This window comes from Portunus trituberculatus, chromosome 21 (genome assembly GCF_017591435.1).
Source record: "Portunus trituberculatus isolate SZX2019 chromosome 21, ASM1759143v1, whole genome shotgun sequence".
Taxonomy (NCBI): Eukaryota; Metazoa; Arthropoda; class Malacostraca; order Decapoda; family Portunidae; genus Portunus; species Portunus trituberculatus.
The window spans coordinates 10,219,814-10,243,716 of NC_059275.1; the positions used below are offsets into that span (position 1 = coordinate 10,219,814).

The 23,903-nt window shown below is 38.4% G+C and overlaps 1 protein-coding gene across 2 annotated transcripts in view; it reads right to left on the reverse strand.

Moving 5' to 3' along the window:
• Positions 1–209: 209 nt before the first annotated feature.
• Positions 210–23,903, reverse strand: part of LOC123507118 (exosome component 10-like) — a 55,614-nt gene continuing 31,920 nt past the window's right edge. For both annotated transcript variants that reach the window (XM_045259697.1, XM_045259698.1), the window contains 8 exons: positions 4,952–5,299; positions 4,472–4,620; positions 3,192–3,354; positions 2,793–3,017; positions 2,070–2,231; positions 1,524–1,802; positions 726–1,004; positions 210–427 (listed from right to left, as the gene is read on the reverse strand). In XM_045259697.1, coding sequence (XP_045115632.1) covers positions 356–427; positions 726–1,004; positions 1,524–1,802; positions 2,070–2,231; positions 2,793–3,017; positions 3,192–3,354; positions 4,472–4,620; positions 4,952–5,299 — 1,677 coding nt within the window. In that variant the 3' untranslated portion in view covers positions 210–355. The remainder of the gene's footprint in view (positions 428–725; positions 1,005–1,523; positions 1,803–2,069; positions 2,232–2,792; positions 3,018–3,191; positions 3,355–4,471; positions 4,621–4,951; positions 5,300–23,903) is intronic.

A 23,903-nucleotide genomic window follows, 5' to 3' on the forward strand; every position in this document is an offset into this window, starting at 1 on the left:
CCAACTGCACATTTGCACTCATGACTACAGCTAGGAAGAAACTGAATGATACTGTTGCACCATGCAACAATAATACAGCACACAAATATGCAACAAGCGGGTAAAATACCCTGTTGCACCGTACTGTATCACTGGGTGATACACAACGATGCAACAATACAAGGAAATGCAACAAGCGTGGATGCACCTTAACAAAGCATAGATTATAAATTGCAAATACTTTCAGTTTATTATACATATACAAATAATACAAGTAACAACATGAAAGACTTAAGTTAACATGGTGGAATTGCTGTGGCACCAAGCCAATTCAAGTCTTGAGCAGTACATCAGTGGATGCAGTCAGACTTAAGATCTACCACTTCCCCTTCTGAGCACCCCATGTGAATGACTTCATGCTGCTCTTTCCTTTTTTGTTTTTGTGATTCTGTCAATGACAAAGTTAATGAATAAGACTTCTGAACATACTGGTGCATAAAACACTGTAGAAAGTATCTATTGCACAAGCATAATCATTGTTGCATAGGATTTCAGTTTAGTTTTGAATGTGCGAATTGGGGTTAATGTTATAAAAAAGCTTTTTTGTCTAAAAATATGATAGATATTGATAGTATAACATGATATTCTTATTGTAAACAAATAAATAAAAAAAAAAAAAAATGATGGTACTGAAGAAGCTGAGGAGAGAAATAAAGAAGCATAATGATAAAAATGCACAAACATACCTTTCCTTTGAATTTCTCTCTGACTTTTTGTGACTTCATTGCTTTATTTTTAGCCTTCTGGAACATGGAATAGTCAGCAGCTTCATAATCAAAGGCTGCAGTTGCAGTCTCTTGGCCAGTATTGCCCTCAACATGTTCAGAGTTGTCTGGAGTTTCTTCCTGTGCCTCCCCAACAACAGCATTAGGTCCTGCATTGGTTCTCTGCATTTTGTGAGGTGTCTCGCCATCTTCACAGGATTTCCTTTTCAGCGCTTTGTTCTTTGCTTTCTTTCCTTTGATCTAGAAGAAGATGTCTTATTACTGGATATGAGTCATCCAGGCAAGGATGTGTGTAATTAATTAACTTAATGTTTTTAATTGAGGGGGATAACTTTTAACCTAGATAATCAATACACCTTCACTTTTCATTATATCAACATTGTTAACAATAGACAAAGATGGATATTTTAAATTACTACAAATTATAAACACTGAACATCTATTATCTTAATTTCTTTACTCAGTCCATCATTATTCATTACTAAAACACTCAGTTCCAAGTTTTCCCTTTTCATGAATTTCACCACTCCATAGCAATATGTCTCTTGTTCTTGAAGATGACAGTCAAATTAGCTAGTCCTCCTAGTTAACCAAGGCAAAGATCTAAACTTAGCTATCAAAAAGGATCAGAAAACAAGTAAGCTGAATCACAAGAGTCATGTAGCTAATCATACATCAGTCACTAAAAAGCACAAACTATGAAGTACTTGGCTTACACAATAAAAAATCAACTCTATGATCTAAGTAAAAGTTGTGTACCTTCTTCTCAAGCACCATGGGTTTGAATTGAGAATGTTTCTTGATCTTTTTGACCTTCTCTGCTTTGTTAGTTTTCTTTGCAGTATTGGTATGAAGTTTTTCTTCCACTTCTTCAGACAATTGCTTCTTATCCTCTGCCTCTTTCTCTGCCTGGTCAATTACCAATCCATCCACCGTGACTGGAGCCTCTACCTCTACCTGGTGATTGGCTGCCACTCTTCCAATCTCCTCTGGTACATGAACAGTGTTCTTGGAGAGACACAGAAAGTGATCTCTTACCTGAAATTATAAACTAACTATTGGCAAAATATACTTTGTCACATTCTCTTTACAACAAAATTACTTTCTATTTGTAATGTTGTACTACTGATTACATGTATGCTGGAGAATAATTGAGTGATGGGAATTTCTCTCACCACTGTCACTGAACAAGTACACTACAGTATATACTGGCATAATTATGTTTTCACTGATTATCATATCAGATTTTCTCTTAAATTTGTTCTCAACTGAAGACAACACTATTCTCCACACTACCACACTCACCCTGCTGACTCGCTCAAGGTCATCTGCCTCTGTCTCTCTTTTCCTCTTGCCGCCCTCCAGGAATGGCCTCATCTCAATGTAGGCACTGTACCTCTCATAAGGACTCATGAACTGCATAATGTCCTTTATATCTGCCACACTGTCAGTATGCACTTTTGTACACTGAAAAAGAAAAGAAATTATTCCTTAAAATAAACAGTGGACAAAAGTGATCATAAGAACAGTAGAACCTCTAAACACATATTCAATTCCTTCAAGCAAGTAAGTTACATCCTGAAAATTTACATTCAGAACAAACTATTCCTATTAAAAATAAAGAAAAAAATTGCTTCAACCACATCTACAATCTTCACAATCACCCAACAGTCACTTTCATTATAAAAGAGAGATAATTCCAAGTGAATAAGTATAAGTGCTATAAGTATTGCATAGGAAAATATTAATGAGTCAATAAATAATATAGAAAGAAAGATGGCAGGTTTCAAAGGTCAATCCCCCATAGGCAACAACTATGCTTTCCAGATAATGATAGTGTCCTTTGTCCTCTTGCCAGGGATCATCAGCTGTTTTCTTGATAGCATAGCAAACACAGGTAAACATGCTAATCTCCTTCAGGAACAGTCAAAGATAGGAGCTATCTTAGATAAATGGATTGATAAGTGTTCCATTGGTCTCTACTCATAAGAAATGGTAGTCTACATAAAAAAAAGGACTCCAACTCACTTTAAGCTCTCCAAACATGTCTGACTTTTTCTTAAATATGATGGATGTCTCAGGTTCTGTGAAAAGGTTCCCCAGTAGTGTCTCCCGAGGGTTGAGCAGAGTGGGCAGGTCAGTAGGATTTTCATCACACTGGGAGAGGTCATGTTTGCAGTTCAGACTATGTGAGAGTTCATCAGGTTCAGGGGCCTGTGCTGCCATTGGCTGCACTACAGGAGTGTCTTTGATCTGAAAAAAGAACACAAACAATTATATTAAATTCAGCCATTTCTATGTTTTCAACAGCAAAAAAGACAAAACAAAAGCACAAGAAAAACTTCTCAACATTTCACAGAATTGAACATAAAATTGTGATCTTATCAAATGATAATAACTACAATAAATAGACATATAGCCACTAACATCAATCAGTGGCTGTTCTCTGGCCTCCCTGATGATTGTGTGGAGTGTGAGAAGTTCAGTTTTGACCAAAGGTGGAATGGGATTGCAACAAGCCAAAATTCCCTGCATTTCCTTGGGCAAAACTTCAGCAATCTGCAGCAGCATGTGTTTGGGGAGGACATACCTGGAAAATACATTCTTATTTATCAATCAATCATCACAAAATGGATACAGTGGCAATACTCAGTATGGTGATGACCAACAGGAACTCAGATGTGGTGATATAATAAAAAAAATTGAGTTTGTCCTGCATGCAAGCTAGCCATTTTCTAAGGTGACACTGAGTGGGTTAAGAATACCCAGCTTTAAGACAATGTTTGTAAAAGCATCACACTAAAAACCTGCCCACATCATGGATGGGCTTAACCCATTAGGTTGGATTAAAGCATGGTTAGACGACAGGCGACAAAGGGTAGTAATTAATGGATCTAATTCCGAGTGAGGAGAAGTAGTTAGTGACTCAGTTTTAGGGCCATTATTATTTCTAATATATATCAACAACTTGGATAGTGGAATTAATAGTGATATCAGTAAATTTGCGGACGACACAAAGATAGGTAGATTAATTAGGTCGATTCGGATGCCAAGGCTTTGCAGGCTGACTTGGATAGGATGAAAGAATGGACAGGTAGATGGCTAATGCAGCTCAATATTAAAAAATGCAGGGTAATGAGAGTAGGTAGAGATAATCCAAGGAATAGGTACACGATAGATAACGTGGCACTAGGAAGTTCCAAGTAAGAAAAAGATTTAGGAGTTATAGTTAGCTCTGATCTCGGTACAGGGAAGCAATGTATTGAGGCCAGAAATAAGGCGAATAAAGTATTAGCTTTCATTTTCAGAAGTGTTAAAAGCAGGAGTCCTGAAGTAATACTAAAATTATACTTGGCGCTGGTCAGGCCATATCTTGACTATGCGGTACAATTCTGGTCCCTACATTTCAGGAAGGACATAGCTCTGTTGGAGTCAGTGCAAAGGAGGATGACTAAAAAGATACAGGGAATGAGGGATATTCCCTATGAAGAGAGACTGAAAAAAATCAATTTGCATTCCTTAGAGAGACGTTAGGTTAAGAGGAGACCTGATAGAAGTATTTAAGTGGTATAAGGGTTTTAACAGAGGGGACATGAATGTAGTTCTTAGGATCAGTAGCTGGGACAGAACCAGAAATAATGGGTTTAAACTTGAAAAATTCAGGTTTAGGAAAGAAATGGGAAGAGACACAGCAAAGTCATACTCACTCGGGACTTTCATCTTGTTCCCGTGCCACTTTGTCCCTCCAAAGGAAGACTTCTCGCAGAGCAAACATCTGCCTGGAGTTGAAGGTCTTTCGGCTGTGGCGATAAAGGTTCATGTGGCTGTCTGATCCCACCCATGGCTTCTTATATATCTGAAAAGGACGATGCAATGAATACTCGCTACTACTTGCTTTAGTATTGAAGAGGGAGGTTTTAAGACATTTATCCCATTGTTTTAGCTAACTCTCTTGGACTTGCTCAGGGACTGGCATCTAAGTGGGCCTTTTTGTTTAATATAACTTTTGTTGCCCTAGGCCAGATTTCCCCTCTTACATGAGAAAAAAAAATCACTAAATTTATTGTGACTTTCAGCATGCATTTGAGTAAAAGATTGCTTTGCAATACATTCAAAATGGCACAAGGGCAACACAAATTTTTGTGTCTTATCTTTTTTCAAATTGACCCATTTACTGAACCACTTACCTTCAAACACAGATCCACAGAACGCTGGTACACAGCTGTAATTAAGTTGTTGAGTTGGTTCCCCTTCTCAATGAGTTCATTTCGCATCAGGTCATAAATGTACAAGAGGTAATGTGAGTCCTGCCTGGCATAGTCCACAAATTCCTGGGTGAGTGGCCTGATCCTCCAGTCTGCCCTCTGGAACACCTTGTTGGCCTGTATTTGGCAGAAGTGGAGGAGGAGGGCAGCCAGGGAGCGGCTTGGGTACTCCAGCACCACGGCCGCCTGGTGAGTGTCAAACAGGTTCACCACATACACGCCACAATCACGTTGCAGCCAAAGGATGTCATAGTCTGCCCCGTGAATAACCTGTGGAAAAATTTTGAAGATCTTACATATCTGCCCTCTTGTGGTGAGTGAGGGAATTCATGATATCTTGTAACATGCTTTTCTGTTCATACTCAACCATATTTTTTTTTTTTTTTTTTTTTTTTTTTTTTTTTTACATTACAAGGGCACTGGCCAAGGGAAAACAAAGTGAAAAAAAAAATCCCGCTGGTTGCCAGGCCCTGTTAAGAGGAAAGTAGAGAAAAAACAAAAAAATCTAAAAGGAGGGTCCAGTTAACGTAAGAGGTGTCTTGACACTCCTCTTTTGAAAGAGTTTAAGTCATAGGCAGGTGGAAATACAGACACAGGTAGAGAGTTCCAGAGTTTACCAGTGTAGGGAATGAAGGAGTGAAGATACTGGTTAACTCTTGCATTAGGAAGATGGACAGAATAGGGATGAGAAGAAGTAGAGAGTCTTGTGCAGCGAGGCCGCAGGAGGGGGGAAGGCATGCAGTTAGCAAGTTCAGAAGAGCAGACAGCATGAAAACAGCGGTAGAAGACAGATAAAGATGCAACATTGCGGCGGTGACTTAAAGAATCAAGACAGTCAGTTAGAGGAGAAGAGTTGATAAGACGAAAAGCTTTAGATTCCACCTTGTTTAGTAAAGCTGTGTGTGGATCCCCAGACATGAGAGCCATACTCCATACACGGGCGGATAAGGCCCTTGTACAGAGCAAGCAGCTGGGAGGGAGAGAAAATGGACGAAGACGCCATAGGACACCTAACTTCTTGGAAGCTGATTTAGCAAGAGTAGAGATGTGAAATTTCCAGTTTAGATTTTTAGTGAAGGATAGACCGAGTGTGTTTAATGTAGAGGAGAGGGAAGTTGAGTGTTATTGAAGAAGAGAGGATAGTTGTCTGGAAGGTTATGTCGAGTAGATAGTTGTAGAAATTGAGTTTTGAGGCATTGAACAAAACCAGGTTTTCTCTGCCCCAATCAGAAACAAGTGAAAGATCAGAAGTTAGGCGTCCCATAGCATCTCGCCTTGAGTCATTTAATTGTTGTTGGGTTGGGCGTCTGTTGAACGCTGTTGAATAATGCAGGGTGGTATCATCAGCATAGGAGTGGATAGGGCATTGAGTCAGATTTAGGAGATCATTGATGAATAATAGAAAGAGAGTGGGTGATAGGACAGAACCCTGTGGAACACCACTGTTGATAGTTTTAGGGAAGAACAGTGACCGTCTACTACAGCAGCAATAGAACGATCGGAAAGGAAACTGGAGATGAAGGTACAGAGAGAAGGATAGAATCCGTAGGAGGGTAGTTTAGAAATTAAAGATTTGTGCCAGACTCTATCGAAGGCTTTCGATATGTCAAGGCCGACAGCAAAGGTTTCACCGAAGTCCCTAAAAGAGGATGACCAAGATTCAGTTAGGAAAGTAAGAAGATCACCAGTAGATCTGCCTTTACGGAAACCATACTGGCAATCAGAGAGAAGGTTGTGAGCTGATAGATGCCTCATTATCTTCCTATTAAGGATAGACTCAAAGGCTTTAGAAAGGCAGGAAATCAAAGCTATAGGGCGGTAGTTAGAAGGATTGGAGTGGTCACCTTTTTTAGGGACAGGTTGAATGTGAGCAAACTTCCAGCAAGAAGGATAAATAGAAGTAGAGAGACACAGATGAAAGAGTTTGACCAGGCAGTGAGCGAGTTCGGAAGCACAGTTTTTGAGAACAACAGGAGGGACTCCATCCGGACCGTAAGCCTTCCGAGAATCAAGGCCAGAGAGGGCCAGGAAAACGTCTTTATAAAGAATTTTAATTTTAGGGATGAAGTAGTCAGAGGGTGGAGGAGTAGGAGGAATATGCCCAGAATCATCCAAAGTTGAGTTGGTAGCAAAGGTTTGAGCGAAGAGTTCAGCTTTAGAAAAGAAGAGACAGCTGTAGAGCCATCTGGATGAAGTAAAGGAGGGAAAGACGAAGAAGTAAAGTTGTTAGAGATATTATTGGCTAGATGCCAGAAATCTCGAGAGGAGTTAGAATTGGAAAGACTTTGACATTTTCTATTGATGAAAGAGTTTTAGTAAGTTGGAGAATAGATTTGGCATGATTACGGGCAGAAATATATAGGGCATGAGTTTCAGCAGTTGGATGGCTACGGAACCGTTTGTGAGCCGCCTCTCTATCATTGACAGCACGAGAACAAGCAGAGTTAAACCAAGGCTTTTTAGCTTTAGGGTTAGAGAAAGTATGAGGAATGTATAGCTCCATGCCAGAGATAATCACCTCTGTTATGCGCTCGGCACAAAGAGAAGGATCTCTGACATGAAAACAATAATCATCCCAAGGAAATCAGAATAGTACTGCCTTAGTTCCTCCCACTTAGCAGAGTTAAAATGCCAGAAGCACCTCCGCTTAGGCGGGTCCTGAGGCTGCACTGGAGTGATAGAACTGGTAACGGAAATTAGATTGTGGTCGGAGGAGCCCAACGGAGAGGAAAGTTTAACAGAGTAAGCAGAAGGGTTGGAGGTTAGGAAAAGATCAAGAATGTTGGGCGTGTCTCCAAGGCGGTCAGGAATACGGGTAGGGAACTTCACTAGCTGCTCTAGGTCATGAAGGATAGCAAAGTTGAAGGTTTGTTCACCAGGTTGGTCAGTGAAAGAAGATGAAAGCCAAAGCTGGTGGTGAACATTGAAATCCCTAAAATGGAGATCTCAGCAAAGGAAAGTGAGATAAGATGTGCTCCACCTTGGAAGTCAAATAGTCAAAGAATTTTACATAGTCAGAGGAATTAGGTGAGAGGTATACAGCACAGATGAATTTAGTTAGAGAGTGACATTGAAGTCTTAGCCAGATGGTAGAAAATTCTGAAGATTCAAGATTGTGGGCACGAGAGCAAGTGGTGTCGTTACGCACGTATGCGCAACATCCAGCTTTGGATTGAAAATGAGGATAGAGCAAGTAGGAGGGAACAGAAAAGGGCTGCTGTCAGTAGTCACAGACAACTGTGTTTCAGTTAGGAAGAGAAGATGAGGTTTAGTAGAGGAGAGGTGGTGTTCCACAGATTGAAAATTAGAACGAAGGCCACGAATGTTGCAGAAATTGATAGTGAAAGTATTAGATGAAGTGTCAAGACACCCAAGGTCGACAGCAGAGGGCAGTCCGACCTGGGGACATTTATGGTCCCTCCCAGAGGGGACTCCGAGGCAGGGCGTGGTGAAGCCATTATTAAATTTTGATTTGAAGAGAGTGTAAAAGTGTAAGGTGTTGTAGTGTAGTGTAGGAAGTAGTAGAAGTTGTCTTTAGAGGGCAGGCTGCAGCTGCTCAATTGTATAAATGAGACCACAAAGGGAACCGGGAAGAGAGGACACGGGGAATCACTCAGTCTGCAGCACTGCCTACATCCCCGTAAGTACCTCTCCTGGAGTATTCCACCGGGCGGCAGGTGACTACTGCACCACATATGGTGCTCAATGTGTGTTTATGTGTGCCACTTCTGGTTAGATTCATCCTGCCTATTCTATGGGACTGCATTGGAAAGTACAGGTAGTCCTCGATTTATACGGTAGATGCGTTCCAGAAGGGACCGTATAAAGTAAGGAATGAATACCTAACTCCCTAGATTTTTTATTTAGTATAAAAGAGCAAACCTGAGCTTTGTACAGTACTTCCAGCCCCTTTCCATCAAGCAGCCACACGATCCTCATGAGCGTGACTACCAGCACATCCACTTCGTCCCTTGGTTTAACAGCCTCGCCCTCCAGGGCGAGGCTCAGGCATCCTCGCACCACTACCACTACCATCACTATCACCATCACCATCACCACCACCATCACCACCACCGCCACCACCACCACTAAACTTTGAAGAATGTGTTCAAAATAAAATAATCTTTCACTGTACGTATACATTTTGCATTAAACACATTTCTATTATGCTTATTACTGCTTTTATTAATAAACTTACAGACATAAAAATGATTATGAAAAAGGGAAACACAAAATTGTTTTATTACTACCTTCTTCCTCTATTTTGCTACTTCCTCCTCTGACGTGTCACCATTGTCGTCGTCTGTCTCCGATTCTGTTACTTGACTTGGTGTGTGCGGTCTGAAGAAGCTTGTTATTGATTGCTGTTTTTTCTTTTGTTGTGTTTCTTTGAGAAGAACCTCATAGCACGTAATTTTTTCCATGACCCGGCAGTACTTCTTTCAATATTTGGGTCAATTTCTTCGAGAATTTTCATTGACTGCGCCAACAAGTCCATACACTCAGACAAGTTGGCTGCTGTGAGGGCTTACTGAGGTTGTCCCCGATGTGTCTGGTGTATCACCGCCAGCTGGAGATGCTGAAGGGCGCTTGGGAGCCATGGTAAATACTGGGCACGAGAGAGACAGATGTTGCCACAACCACGCATGCATAGGTGAACAATGAGGCTGCTTGGCGCGCAGCAAGGGTGACAAGGATGCGGGTGGAGAGAAACAGCTAGCTAGTGACACCTGCATTACTGAACTAAATCGCCGCGTGAATTTTAACTTTCTTGAAACCGTATAATTCTGAGGAATTTGTACAATGTGATGAATAACCCCTATTTTTGGACACCATATAACTCTGAATTTGTATAAAATAAATTTGTATAAATTGAGGTAATTTTTATAGAAAATGATCATTTTCCATTTTGCTATTTTTCCTATTGAGAGATGCTTAAAAGATTAGGCAAGTAATTAGTGAGAAAATACTGAGCACTACACACAAACTGGAGGCGGGACACACCAGGCATGCAGTGCTTACAATTGCCTCAGTATACTTCCAATAGGTGTGTTCACTCCAGATGCAAAGCTGTGGGACACACACCTGCCACACTGCTGGCACTGCTTCCAAGATTGGTGGGCAGGTGATTTTTCTGGCCATAACTTGGATGACTCATTCCCCCATGGGATTCTTGCCTTTGTGCTCTCATCTCCAGAGGCCTGCTTCCCACCTACTGCAGTCCCTCACGTCACTCTAACCCTTGTGACCTAACTCCTCAACTCAAGGAACTGTCAGAATGTCAGTGTGTTCCGCTCGTGCCTCACACACGCTACCGACACCGCACTGAGATGTGCCGAGCAGCTCCCAAGAAAGAGCTACAGCAGGCGTTGGAGCCTGACTTAGATGTATGTATAGGGGGGTAGGGGGCCATAGGGTTTTGGATTGTATGGACGAAAAAATGGAGAGAGAGACAGAACTAAGAGGTGCGGCCAGACGTATGACATAAAAAAAATGCCATCTTGTGAAAATCAGAAATTTATTGAAACACCTGTTGGACTGAGGAGATTGATTGAGGATAATATGGATAAGGACTTTACTGGATTTAGAGATGAAACAGGCAATATGAGGAGGTTGATAAACATGTGAGATGTGGTGGGCTGTGATGTGGGAGTGGCAGGCAGTGGTGTGGCAGTGGTGAGGGTGACGTGACGATGTGTACTGGAGCATCTGAGGTGTCAGGTTCAACACACTCTTTTTATTCTTTGAGCTTCCATACTCATATTCCAGGCATCCTTTCTCTGCTTATTCCTCTTAGACACCCATCCCATGGTTGGCAGTAGGTGAAAAGCAGGATGCAATAGCTAAATTACTCTGTTTAGTAGAGTGTAGGGCGGGTAGCGAAAGATGCAGCAACATCCTCTCTCTCTCTGATAGCTTTTCCCCTACTGAGTCTTCTCGCTAGTGGCCTTGGTTGACGCCACCCATACACACACACTCACTTTCAGTGTTGCCGTATCATACCACCCAAAAAAAGTTCAGATTTTTGCCTTTTTTTTTCAGAGTTTTTCAGTAAAAAAAAAAACTGATTCTGTTGATGTAAACAAATGCACGTGGTTGAGTACAGGACCTTTGAATAGCATTTAAACGGAAACCAGTGCGCGTTTCACCATAAAACTTCGTGATATAATAGCTAACATGTATATCTACCACATATTTTTTTTCCGCAAAAAAACATTATTTTTCATATTTTTTCAGTCTCCAAACCGGATGTTCCCCTTAATGGACAAGCAGGACAGACTGATAATAGATAACAGAAAATACAGAGCTGAGATTGAGATTAGTCGAATGTGAGAAGGTCAGTGTAATCAATCCGGGATTAGAGGAGAAGATACAGGAGATAAAGAAATAAAATTATATACTAAAAGCTACATGTCATGACTACGAAAACTCCTTAAGGAACCTACAGAAAAAAGTACAGGATGGGATGGAGGACAGAGTAGAAATTGAATTAGGTGAAAACAAGCTGAAGGAATTACACAATGAATAGAAACAAAAACAGGAAGAGGATAAGGTTAGTAGTAGAGACAAATTCAGGAAAAAGCAAAAGATGCTGTTATACAAGAATTTAAGGAGAAAAAAGGTCTATAGAGAGATACAGTGGATAAGAGGAAATGTTTCGTGATTTTTGGGATAACGGGGAGGGGAGAAAAAAAAAAAAAAAAAAAAAAAAAATCCAGACAAGTTCATGAGAAAGCATGGAGAGAGAATTGGCCAAAACTATTATCAAACAGGTCCAGGACAGCACACAGGAGCTGGAACAGGAGATGGAAGAAGCGATTAGGTGTGGAAGATTTAGTGAAGAGGATAGGAGACCAGTGAAAGTGAGAATGAGATTGCAGGTAGAGGTGGATGAAATTATGACAAGGATAAGGAAGCTGGCCAATGATACTGGATAAAAAGAGATATGAACCTAGAGGAGGGGGAAAAAGAGAAAGTACTAAGAAATGAAGCAGAGAGAGAGAGAGAGAGAGAGAGAGAGAGAGAGAGAGAGAGAGAGAGAGAGAGAGAGAGAGAGAGAGAGAGAGAGAGAGAGAGAGAGAGAGAGAGAGAGAGAGAGAGAGAGAGAGAGAGAAAGGATAGATATTAAGAAAAAGAATTTTTACTGGAGGGTTCTGGATATGAGATTAAACAAGTGGTATCTACAGAAGAAGGAGGAGGTAGTGGAGGAGACAAGAATTTAAGTGTGACTTATACAATATAGATGGGTTGTTATCCAGCATGTTAAAGGAAAGGGATTATTTGAAAGAAAAAAGCTAGATGTAATGTGCATCATTGAAATAAAACTAAGAGCAGAGATCCATGTTAACTTTAAGGAAGTGGGATATAATAGCTGAAGAAGAGACAAGAAGGGTAAAGGGGGAAGAGTGCTTATAATGGTTTATGATATATATACAGGCAACCCCTGCTTAACGAACGGGTTACGTTCCTAAAAAACTGTTCGTTGTGTGAATTTTCATTAAGCGAACCAATTATAACAAGTTTGACTGCTGACTTAAACTTCCATTGAAAGTAAACAAAGCAAGAATGCATCATAGTACAGCCAATCCAAGTGCCAGGTGGCAGCAGAATGTCCATAAACCCGCTATCGACGTCACCTCTGCCCTGAAGTCATACGCTGGTTTGTGCACTCGGATCATGTATTCAAACTGTCTCACACACACTGAGTGTACTGGTTAGCACGCTTGACTCACAATCGAGAGGCCCGGGTTCGAGTCCCAAAAAGCGGCGAGGCAAATGGGCAAGCCTCTTAATGTGTGGGCCCTGTTCCCCTAGCAGTAAATAGGTACGGGATGTAACTTGAGGGGTTGTAGCCTCGCTTACTCGGTGTGTGGAGTGTGTTGAGGTCTCAGTCCTACCCGAAAATCGGTCTATGAGCTCTGAGCTCGCTCCGTAATGGGGAAGACTGGCTGGGTGATCAGCAGACAGCTGAGGTGAATTACACATCCATTGTCGAAAAACGTAAGGAGCAACCAAAATTGTTCTACAGATTCATAAATGGAAAAATAAGGCAAAAAGAAACAATAGAAAGGTTAAAAGGAGAGAACGGGACGCTGGAAGACGCAAAAAGTATGGCAGAACTGTTATATAGTAAATTTCAGGAGATCTTTACTAAGGAATCCAAATTTAAAAGACCACAGGGTAATAGAAAGACCGTCTATATGAAAGACATTAAAGTAACCAAGTTTGAAATAAAAGAGTTGATGAAGGAATTAGATGAAGAAAAGGCAATGGGACTGGATGAAGTCTCAGGCAGAATATTAAAAGAATGTAGGGAAGAACTAGCAAGTCCTATATACAACATCATAAAAAGCTCAATAGAAAATGGAAAAATACCAGTAGAATAGAAAAGAGCTGAGGTGGTTCCCATATATAAGAAAGGAAGGAAGAACCTTTAAATCACTAACTAGTGTAATATGCAAGATGTGTGAAAGAGTAATAAACAATGGATCGAGATTCTTGAAGACAACAAATTATTATCAAATAGCCAATTTGGTTTTAGAAAACATCAGTCGTGTGTAACAAATTTATTGAGTTTCTACTCTACAATAGTTGATAGAGTACAAGAGAGAGAGGGATGGATTGATTGCATTTATTTGGGTTTAAAAAAGGCATTTGATAAAGTGCCACATGAAAGATTACTGTGGAAGCTAGAGGAGAAGGGTGGCTTAAAAGGAAGCACTTTGAGATGGATGGAAAATTACTTGAGGGGGAGAGAAATAAGGACGGTAGTTAAAGATATGAAGTCCAAGTGGAGACCAGAAGAAAGCGGAGTGCCACAGGGGTAAGTATCAGCGCCAATACTTTTTCTCATATATATAAATGACATGCCAGAGGGAGTGAACAGCTACATAAATCTGTTTGCCAACGATGCAAAACTGTGCAGAGTTATAAAGCAAAAAGAGGATTGTGAAATACTGCAGGAAGACCTAAATAAGATCTGGAAATGGAGTAAAAAGTGGGAGATGGAATTCAATGTGAACAAAAGCCATGTCATGGAAATGGGAAAGAGTGAAAGACGACCCGTGGGAATCTATAAGATGGGAGATAGAGTAGAACTAAAGAAAGTAAAAAAGGAAAAGGACTTGGGAGTGACAATGGAAGAAAACAATCAACCGGTAAACCATATTGATAGAATTTTCAGAGACATAACTTGCTAAGGAATATTGGATTACCATTTCACTACATGGACAAAGAAATGAGGAAGAAATTGATAAGTACTATAATTGGAATACGCAGGAGTAGTGTGGACCCCTCATAAAAAGAAACACATAAGGAAGTTGGAGAGACTACAAAAAAAATGGCTACAAGAATGCTTTCAGAATTTGAAGGGATGACATATGAGGAGAGACTAAAGGCTATGGATCTACCAACCCTGGAACAGAGAAGGGAGAGAGGGGATCTGATACAAGTTTATAAATTGATCAACGGAATGGACCAAGTGGATAATGAGATAGTGATCCTGAGAGAAGAATATGACATTCGAAGCACAAGATCACATAGTAAAAAGATGAGAAAGGGAAGATGACTGAGAGATGTTAAAAAATATAGTTTCTCTGAAAGATGTGTTGAGACGTGGAACAGTTTGAGTGAAGAAGTGGTGTCAGCAACGAGTGTGCATAGTTTTAAAGAAAAATTGGTAAAGTGTAGATATGGAGACGGGGCCACACGAGCATAAAGCCCAGGTACTGTAAAACTACAACTAGGTAAATACAACTAGTTAAATACACACACACACACACACACACACACACACACACACACACACACACACACACACACACACACACACAGACGAGACGCAGCAGAGGAAGGACGCGATACCGTCGCTCCCGAGAATCAGCTGATCTTCACTACCTTTGTTTGGGTTTACAGTGGCCTGGGCGATAAGTGTGGACTCATTTTTCCTTTCATGAATACAGTGTTAAATAATAATGAGTGAGAAAGATATTCCATCTAAATGCAGGTATGTGACAAGGGAAAGAATGAAAGCTGATGATGACAATGTTGGTGAGGGAGGAGGAGAATTTGAAGGCTTTGATACGGCGCAAACTTCACTATTTGATAGAGTCTTAACTATCGAACGTAAATTAGATAAATTGATAAAGGAGAGTATGGGAATGAAAGAGAATGAAGAACAGGATAAAGAGCTCCAGAAATTGAAAGAAAGGATAAAAGAGTGGAAGAAAACGAAACTAGGCTAAGAACCGAAAATGAAGAATTAAAAGTCCAAATAGCGAACTATAAGAAATTGATGGAAGAAGGACTCGGTAAAGCCGAGAAAGAAAAAGAAAAGCTAAAAGATCTAGTTAACAAAGAAGAAGAAAGAGTACAAGACGTGATTAAAAAGAAGTACAAGCATGGAGAATCCAAGATAAGAAAGACAAGGAATCATTTCAAGAAGTATTTCAAGAACAGTTAAAAGAAAGAGATGAAAATATGACAAGCAAAATGATAGGAGTCCTCAAGAAAAAGAAAATTTAGTAAGAGAAATTGCGGAAAAAGAAGAGTGTAATTATTTTTGGACTGAAAGAAAAAATGTTAAATATAGACCAAGAAGGAAAAACGAAATGAAATCAGTAAAAGACCTACTAAAACATCTGAATGACGAGGATAGACAGAACTTAGAAGAGGAAGTAGAAGAAATCCATAGAATGGGACCATATCAAGAAGGAACAGTGAGACCAATTAAGATATTACTAAAATCACAAGCAGCAGCAGAAGAAGTACTATATAGAAAACGAAACTCAGAGAAACAGAAGGTTGCAAAGATATATATATAAAGAAAAATAGAAACGAGGAGGAAAGGAAGAGACACAATGAACTGGTGGCAGAAGCAAGAGAAAAAATAATGAAAGGTCAGAGGAGGAGAAGAAGGCATTTTTGGAGAATTATAGGAGACAGGATAAGGAAATGGTATATAAAAGAGAAAGAAGAGAAAAGAATGGAGCAAGTTTAACTAAAAATGATAAGAACAAGAGATTAAAATGATGTATACAAACATAGATGGGATTTTATCTAGTAAATTAGAATTAAGAGATTACATAAAGAAAGAAGAACCAGATATTGTATGCCTGGTGGAAACAAAGTTAAATGAGGCAATAAAATAGACATAGATAAAAGGTATAATATATGGAGGAGAGAGAGAGTGGGTAAAGGAGGAGGAGGAGTCATGATGATGTTAAGGAAGGAGATAGTGGTAAATCAAGTGGAGTTTGGGGAAGGAAAATCAGAAATACTGTATGTTAAGATGCATATTAACAAAAGGAGTTAACAATCATTGGAACATATGTGCCACCAAAAACAAACTCATGGACTAACCAAGAATATAGAGACATGATAGATGACACAATAAGGAGTCTTACAAGAATCATTAAGGAAAGGAGAAAAGTGATATTGATAGGAGATTTCAACTGTAAGGAGGTAGACTGGGAAAATTATGAAAGTGGTATGGGGGAAGATGCCTGGGAGATAGATTCCTGAACCTAATGATAGATAATTTGATGGTCCAAAGAGTAAAGGAAAACACAAGATTCAGAGGAAACGATGAGCCGGCAAGATTAGACCTAGTTTTTACAAGGGATATACCAATTAACGATGATATAAGATACAAGTGCCCATTGGGAAAGAGTGACCATGTAATATTAGAGATGGATATAGAAGAAGGAAAGGAAGATAGAGATGAATCATACAAAGGAGACCGATTAAATTACAGAAAGGCTGATATTGAGAATCTCAAGAACTATTTTAAAACGTAAACTGGGAGGAGATGGAAAACTCATTAACGGTTCAAGAGAAATATAACTTATTTTTGGAAATATACAAAACTGGGGTCAGGGAATATGTTCAAATATAGACCTAAAGAAGAAGGAAAGAAAGATTGGTTTAATGCAAGATGTGCTAGGGCAAAGGAGAAACGAGATGGAGCATGGAAAAGGTGGAGAAGAAACAGAAATCCAGAAAATAAGGAAAACTTCAAAACAGCAAGAAATGAATATGCTAAGGTGAGAAAGGAAGAAGAAAAGAACTATGAAAAGGACATTGTCGAAAAATGTAAGGAACAACCAAAATTGTTCTACAGATTCATAAATGGAAAAATAAGACAAAAAGAAACAATAGAAAGGTTAAAAGGAGAAAACGGAATGGTGGAAGACCCAAAAGTATGGCAGAACTGTTAAATAGTAAATTTCATGAGGTCTTTACTAAGGAATCCAAATTTGAAAGACCACAGGGTAATAGAGAGACTGTCTATATGAAAGAGATTAAAGTAACCAAGCTTGAAATAAAAAGTTGATGACGGAATTGGATGAGGAAAAGGCAATGGGACCGGATGAAGTCTCAGGCAGAATACTGAAAGAATGTAGGGAAGAACTAGCAAGTCCAATATACAACATCATAAAATGCTCAATAGAAAATGGAACAGTGCCAGTGGAGTGGAAAAGAGCTGAGGTGGTTCCCATATATAAGAGCGGAAGGAAGGAAGAACCTTTAAATTACAGACCGGTATCACTAACTAGTGTAATATGCAAGATGTGTGAAAAGTAATAAAGAAGCAATGGATCGAGTTTCTTGAAGACAACAAAATATTATCAAATAGCCAATTTGGTTTTAGAAAAGGTCGGTCATGTGTAACAAATTTATTGAGTTTCTACTCTAGAATAGTTGATAAAGTACAAGAGAGAGAGGGATGGGTTGACTGTATTTATTTAGATCTAAAAAAGGCTTTTGATAAAGTGCCACATGAAAGATTACTATGGAAGTTAGAGGAGAAGGGTGGCTTAAAAGGAAGCACATTGAGATGGATGAAGAATTACTTAAGGGGGAGAGAAATAAGGACGATAGTTAAAGATATGAAGTCCAAGTGGAGAACAGTAGACAGCGGAGTGCCACAGGGTCAGTATTGGCACCAATACTTTTTCTCGTATATATAAATGACATGCCAGAGGGAGTGAACAGCTACATAAATCTGTTTGCGGACGATGCGAAACTGTGCAGAGTCATTAAACAAAAGAGGATTGTGAAATACTACAGGAAGACTTAAACAAGATCTGGAAATGGAGCAAAAAATGGGAGATGGAATTCAATGTGGACAAAAGCCATGTCATGGAAATGGGAAAAGTGAAAGACGACCAGTGGGAATCTATAAGATGGGAGATGGAGTAGAACTAGAAAAAGTAAAAAAGGAAAAGGACTTGGGAGTGACAATGGAAGAAAATAATCAACCGGTTAGCCATATTGATAGAATTTTCAGAGAGACGTATAATTTGCTAAGGAATATTGGAGTAGCATTTCACTATATGGACAAGGAAATGATGAAGAAATTGATAAGTACTAAAATAAGACCTAGATTGGAATATGCAGGAGTTGTGTGGACTCCCCATAAAAGAAACACATAAGAAAATTAGAGACTACAAAAATGGCTACAAGAATGGTTCCAGAATTTAAAGGGATGGCATATGAGGAGAGACTAAAGGCAATGGATCTACCAACCTTGGAGCAGAGAAGAGAGAGAGGGGATCTGATACAAGTTTATAAATTGATTAATGGAATGGATGAAGTGGATAATGAGAAACTGATCCTGAGAGAAGAATATGACTTTAGAAGCACAAGATCGCATAGTAAGAAACTAAGGAAGGGACGATGTCTGAGAGATGTTAAAAAATTTAGTTTTCCGCAAAGATGTGTTGAGACTTGGAATAGTTTGAGTGAGGAAGTGGTGTCTGCAAAGAGTGTACATAGTTTTAAAGAAAAATTGGATAAGTGTAGATATGGAGACGGGACCACACGAGCATAAAGCCCAGGCCCTGTAAAACTACAACTAGGTAAATACAACTAGGTAAATACAGGCAATCCCACGAAGGGGTTATGTTCCTAAAAAAACTTTGTTAAGCGAAACTTCGTTAAGCGAACCGATTATAACAAGTCTAACCCCTGATTTGAACTTCCATTAAGAGTAAGCAAAGTGAGAGTGCATCATAGTACAGTAAAAGGTTTAATGAAGGTAAAAATTATGAAGTTAAACATTTAGGTAGTTTAATTTAAGTCATTATAATGTACACTAATGTATGTATGTACGTAACTTTATAATGTTGATGATATTAACTTTATGAGGGGAGGGAGAGTGAAACGGGAAATACACTAACCGGCAACCTGTGGAATGTAAACAAAGTGCGCATCATTGTACTGCATACAAAACTTATGTACCACATTTCCAGAAGGCTTTCCATTTTATCCATTGTAGAGTCACGAGTTCTGGTGGTTCTTTTAGCTTTCAAGGAAGATGAGGTCTCACTAGCCTTCTTAATAGAGTCTCTTGACTTGAAAATAGTAGACAGTAGATGGAGTGGTGGGAAGCAATGTTATTAGTTTTCTGGCCTTTCTCTTGTCTGTGAATAATACGCAGCTTCACTAAGAGAGTAAGACACTTCCTGGTCTTCTTAGGAACGTTAGGTCACATTTCAGGGTGTTTTGGTGGTAAGTTGAACTAAGGAAGATGAGCTGCTGGTGACGCTGTTATGTTTTGACTGGGCAGTGAGTGGTGCATGTGATCTTGATCTTGATCTTGATGCTACAGGTGACACAGAATTTCTTCTGAGTCAGGCCTTTGTATCGGCAGAGCCTGTGTTGTCCACGAGAGGCTTGAACTTGATCTTTATTCTACAGGTGTCTCAGGATTTCTCCTGAGGATAGTACCAGCAGCTCCTGATGTATTCAAAAGCCTGTCAGCTTACATGATACAGCTTTCAAATTTGAAAAAATTACCTGGATAAAACTTCGTTAAAGCGAGTTTGGTGTTCGTTAAATGAGCAGATGGTAGTAAAATTAAACCTTAAGATAGCAAAAAATTGTTGTGTGAACCTTCGTTAAATGGGGTGAAAAAAACAACATACACACACACACACACACACACACACACACACACAAAAACAAAATTTTCTAATCTCTCTCTCTCTCTGAAGAGAGAGCGCCTACTTTCCTCTTAAGGCGATATAGTGACTTAAAAATAGCAGCAGAATACACAAAGACAACAAGTATGACAAAAAAGAGTTTCCAGCTGGTGGACTAAAGATATCATACAGGCGGCTCTTTTAACATGGTGAAGGGGTTAAGAGAGCATTGACTATTGAACGTAAATTAGATAAATGGATAAAGGAGAGTATGGGAATGAAATAGAATGAAGAACAGGAAAAAGAGTTTCAAAAACTGAAAGAAAGGATAAAAAAAAGTGAAAGAAAACGAAGCTAGACTAAGAGCAGAAAATGAAGAACTGAAAAAGGAAGTAGCTAACTACAAGAAACAGATGGAAGAAGGACTCAGTAAAGCCGAGAAAGAAAAAGAGAAGCTGAAAGATCTAGTAAACAAAGAAGAGGAAAGAGTACAGAACGTGATTAAAAAAGAAATACAAGCATGGAGAGTCCAAGATAAGAAAGATAAGGCTTATTTTCAGATGATTCAAGAACAACTTAAAGAAAAAGAAGAAAATATGACAAACAAAATGATAGGAGTCCTCAAGTAAAAAGACAATCTAGTTAGGGAATTGTAGAAAAAAAAGTGTAATCGTATTTGGACTAAAAAAAAAAAAATATAAAATATAAACCAAGAAGAGAAAAAGAAGTGAAATTAGTCAAAGACTTATTAAAAAATGTAAACGACGAAGATAGGCAGAACTTAGAAGAAGAAGTAGAAGAAATACACAGAATGAGACCTTATCAAGAAGGAACAACGAGACCAATTAAGATATTACTAAAATCACAAGCAGCAACAAAAGAAATATTATATAGAACAACTAAACTCTGAGAAACAGAAGGTTGAAGGATATATATATATATATATATATATATATATATATATATATATATATATATATATATATATATATATATATATATATATATACATATAAATAGAAATGAGGAAGAAAGGAAGAGATACAATGAACTGGCGGCAACAGTAAGGGAAAAAAATAATGAGAGGTCAGAAGAGGAAAAAAAGGCATTTGTTTGGAGAATTTTAGGAGACAGGATAAGGAAATGGTATATAAGAGAGAAGGAAGAGGAAAAAGTGGAACAAGTTTACCTAAAAGTGATAAAGGCAAGAGACTAAAAATTATGTATACGAACATAGACGGGATTTTATCAAGTAAATTAGAATTAAGAGAAAATATAAAATATATACCAAGAAGAGAAAAAGAAGTGAAATCAGTCAAAGACCTACTAAAAAATGTAAACGACGAAGATAGGCAGAACTTAGAAGAAGAAGTAGAAGAAATACACAGAATGGGACCTTATTAAGAAGGAACAACGAGACCAATTAAGATATTACTAAAATCACAAGCAGCAACAAAAGAAATATTATATAGAACAACTAAACTCTGAGAAACAGAAGGTTGCAGGATATATATATATATATATATATATATATATATATATATATATAATATATATAAAATATATATATATATATATATATATATATATATATATATATATATATATATATATATATATATATATATATATATATATATATATATATAAAGAAAAATAGAAATGAGGAAGAAAGGAAGAGATACAATGAACTGGCAGCAGCAGTAAGGGGAAAAAATAATGAAAGGTCAGAAGAGGAAAAAAAGGCACTTGTTTGGAGAATTCTAGGAGACAGGATAAGGAAATGGTATATAAAAGAGAAGGAAGAGGAAAAAGTGGAACAAGTTTAACTAAAAGTGATAAAGGCAAGAGACTAAAAATGATGTATACGAACATAGACGGGGTTTAACCAAGTAAATTAGAATTACGAGATTACATAAAGAAAGAAGAACCGGAAATCAAGTAAATTAGAATCAAGAGATTAAATAAAGAAAGAAGAACTGGATATTATATGCCTGGCTGAAACAAACCTCTATGAGGCAATCAAAATAGACTTGGATAATAGGTATAATGTATGGAGGAGAGACAGTGGGGGTAAAGGAAGAGGAGTCATGATAATGTTAAGGAAGGAGATGGTGGTAAACCAAGTGGAATGTGGGGAAGGAAAAGCAGAAGTACTGTATGTTAAGATGTATATTAATAAAAAAGGGTTAACAATCATTGTAACATATGTGCCAGCAAAAACAAATTCATGGGCCAATCAAGAATATAACGACATGATAGATGACACAATAAGAAGTCTAACGAAAATCATTAAAGAAAGGAGAAAAGTGATATTAGTAGGAGATTTAAACTGTAAAGAAGTGGACTGGGAAAATTATGAAAGTGGTATGGGGGAAGAAGCCTGGGGAGAAAGATTCCTGAACCTAATGATAGATAAAATGATGGACCAAAGAGTATAGGAAAACACAAGCTTCAGAGGAAACGACGAGCCGGCGAGATTGGACCTAGTTTTTACAAGGAGTATACAAATGAACGATGATATAAGATATAAGTGCCCACTGGGAAAGAGTGACCATGTAATATTAGAAATGGATATGGAAGAGGGAAAGGAAGATAGAGACGAATTATACAAAGGAGACTGATTAAATTACAGAAAGACTGATATTGAGAATCTCAAGAACTACTTCATATATGTTAACGGGGAGGAGATGGAAAACTCAGAGACAGTGCAAGATAACTTATTTTTTGGATATATACAAAACAGGAGTCAGGGAATATGTCCCAAAATATAGACCTAAAGAAGACGGAAAGAAAGATTGGTTTAAAGGAAAGTGTGCTAGGGCAAAGGAGAAAAGAGATGGAGCATGGAAAAGGTGGACGAGAAATAGAAATCCAGTAAATAAGGAAAACTTCAAGGCAGCGAGAAATGAATATGTTAAGGTGAGGAAGTATGAGGAAAGGAACTATGAAAAGGAAATTGTCGAAAAATGTAAGGAGCAACCGAAATTGTTCTACAGATTCATAAATGGAAAAATTAGGCAAAAGAAACAATAGAAAGGTTAAAAGGAAAGAACGGGATGGTGGAAGACCCAAAAACTAGGACAGAACTATTAAATAATAAATTTCAGGAGGTCTTTACTAAGGAATCCAAATTTGAAAGGCCACAGGGTAATAGAGAGACCGTCTATATGAAAGAGGTCAAAGTATCCAAGCTTGAAATAAAAGAGTTAATGAAGGAATTGGATGAAGAGAAGGCAATGGGACCGGATGAAGTCTCAGGCAGAATATCAAAAGAATGTAGGGAAGAACTAGCAAGTCCTATATACATTATAAAATGCTCAATAGAAAATGGAACAGTACCAGCAGAATGGAAAAAGAGCTGAGGTGGTTTCCATATGTAAGAAAGGAAGGAAGGAAGAATCTTTAAATTACAGACCAGTATCACTAACTAGTGTAATATGCTAGATGTGTGAAAGAGTAATAAAGAAACAATGAATCAAGTTTCTTGAAGACAACAAATTATCATCAAATAGCCAATTTGGTTTTTAGAAAAAGTCAGTTGTGTGTAACAAATTTACTGAGTTTCTACTCTACAATAGTTGATAGAGTAAAGGAGAGAGAGGGATGGATTGACTGTATTTATTTGGATTTAAAAAAGGCGTTTGATAAAGTGCCACATGAAAGATTACTGTGGAAGTTAGAGGAGAAGGGTGGCTTAAAAGGAAGCACTTTGAGATGGATGGAAAATTATTTGAGGGGGAGAGAAATAAGGACGGTAGATAAAGATATGAAGTCCAAGTAGAGAGCAGTAAAAAAGTAGAGTGCCACAGGGGTCAGTATTGGCGCTAATACTTTTCCTCATATATATAAACGATATGCCAGAAGGAGTGAACAGCTACATAAATCTGTTTGCAGATGATATGAAACTGTGCAGAGTTATAAAGCAAAAAGAGGATTGTGAAATA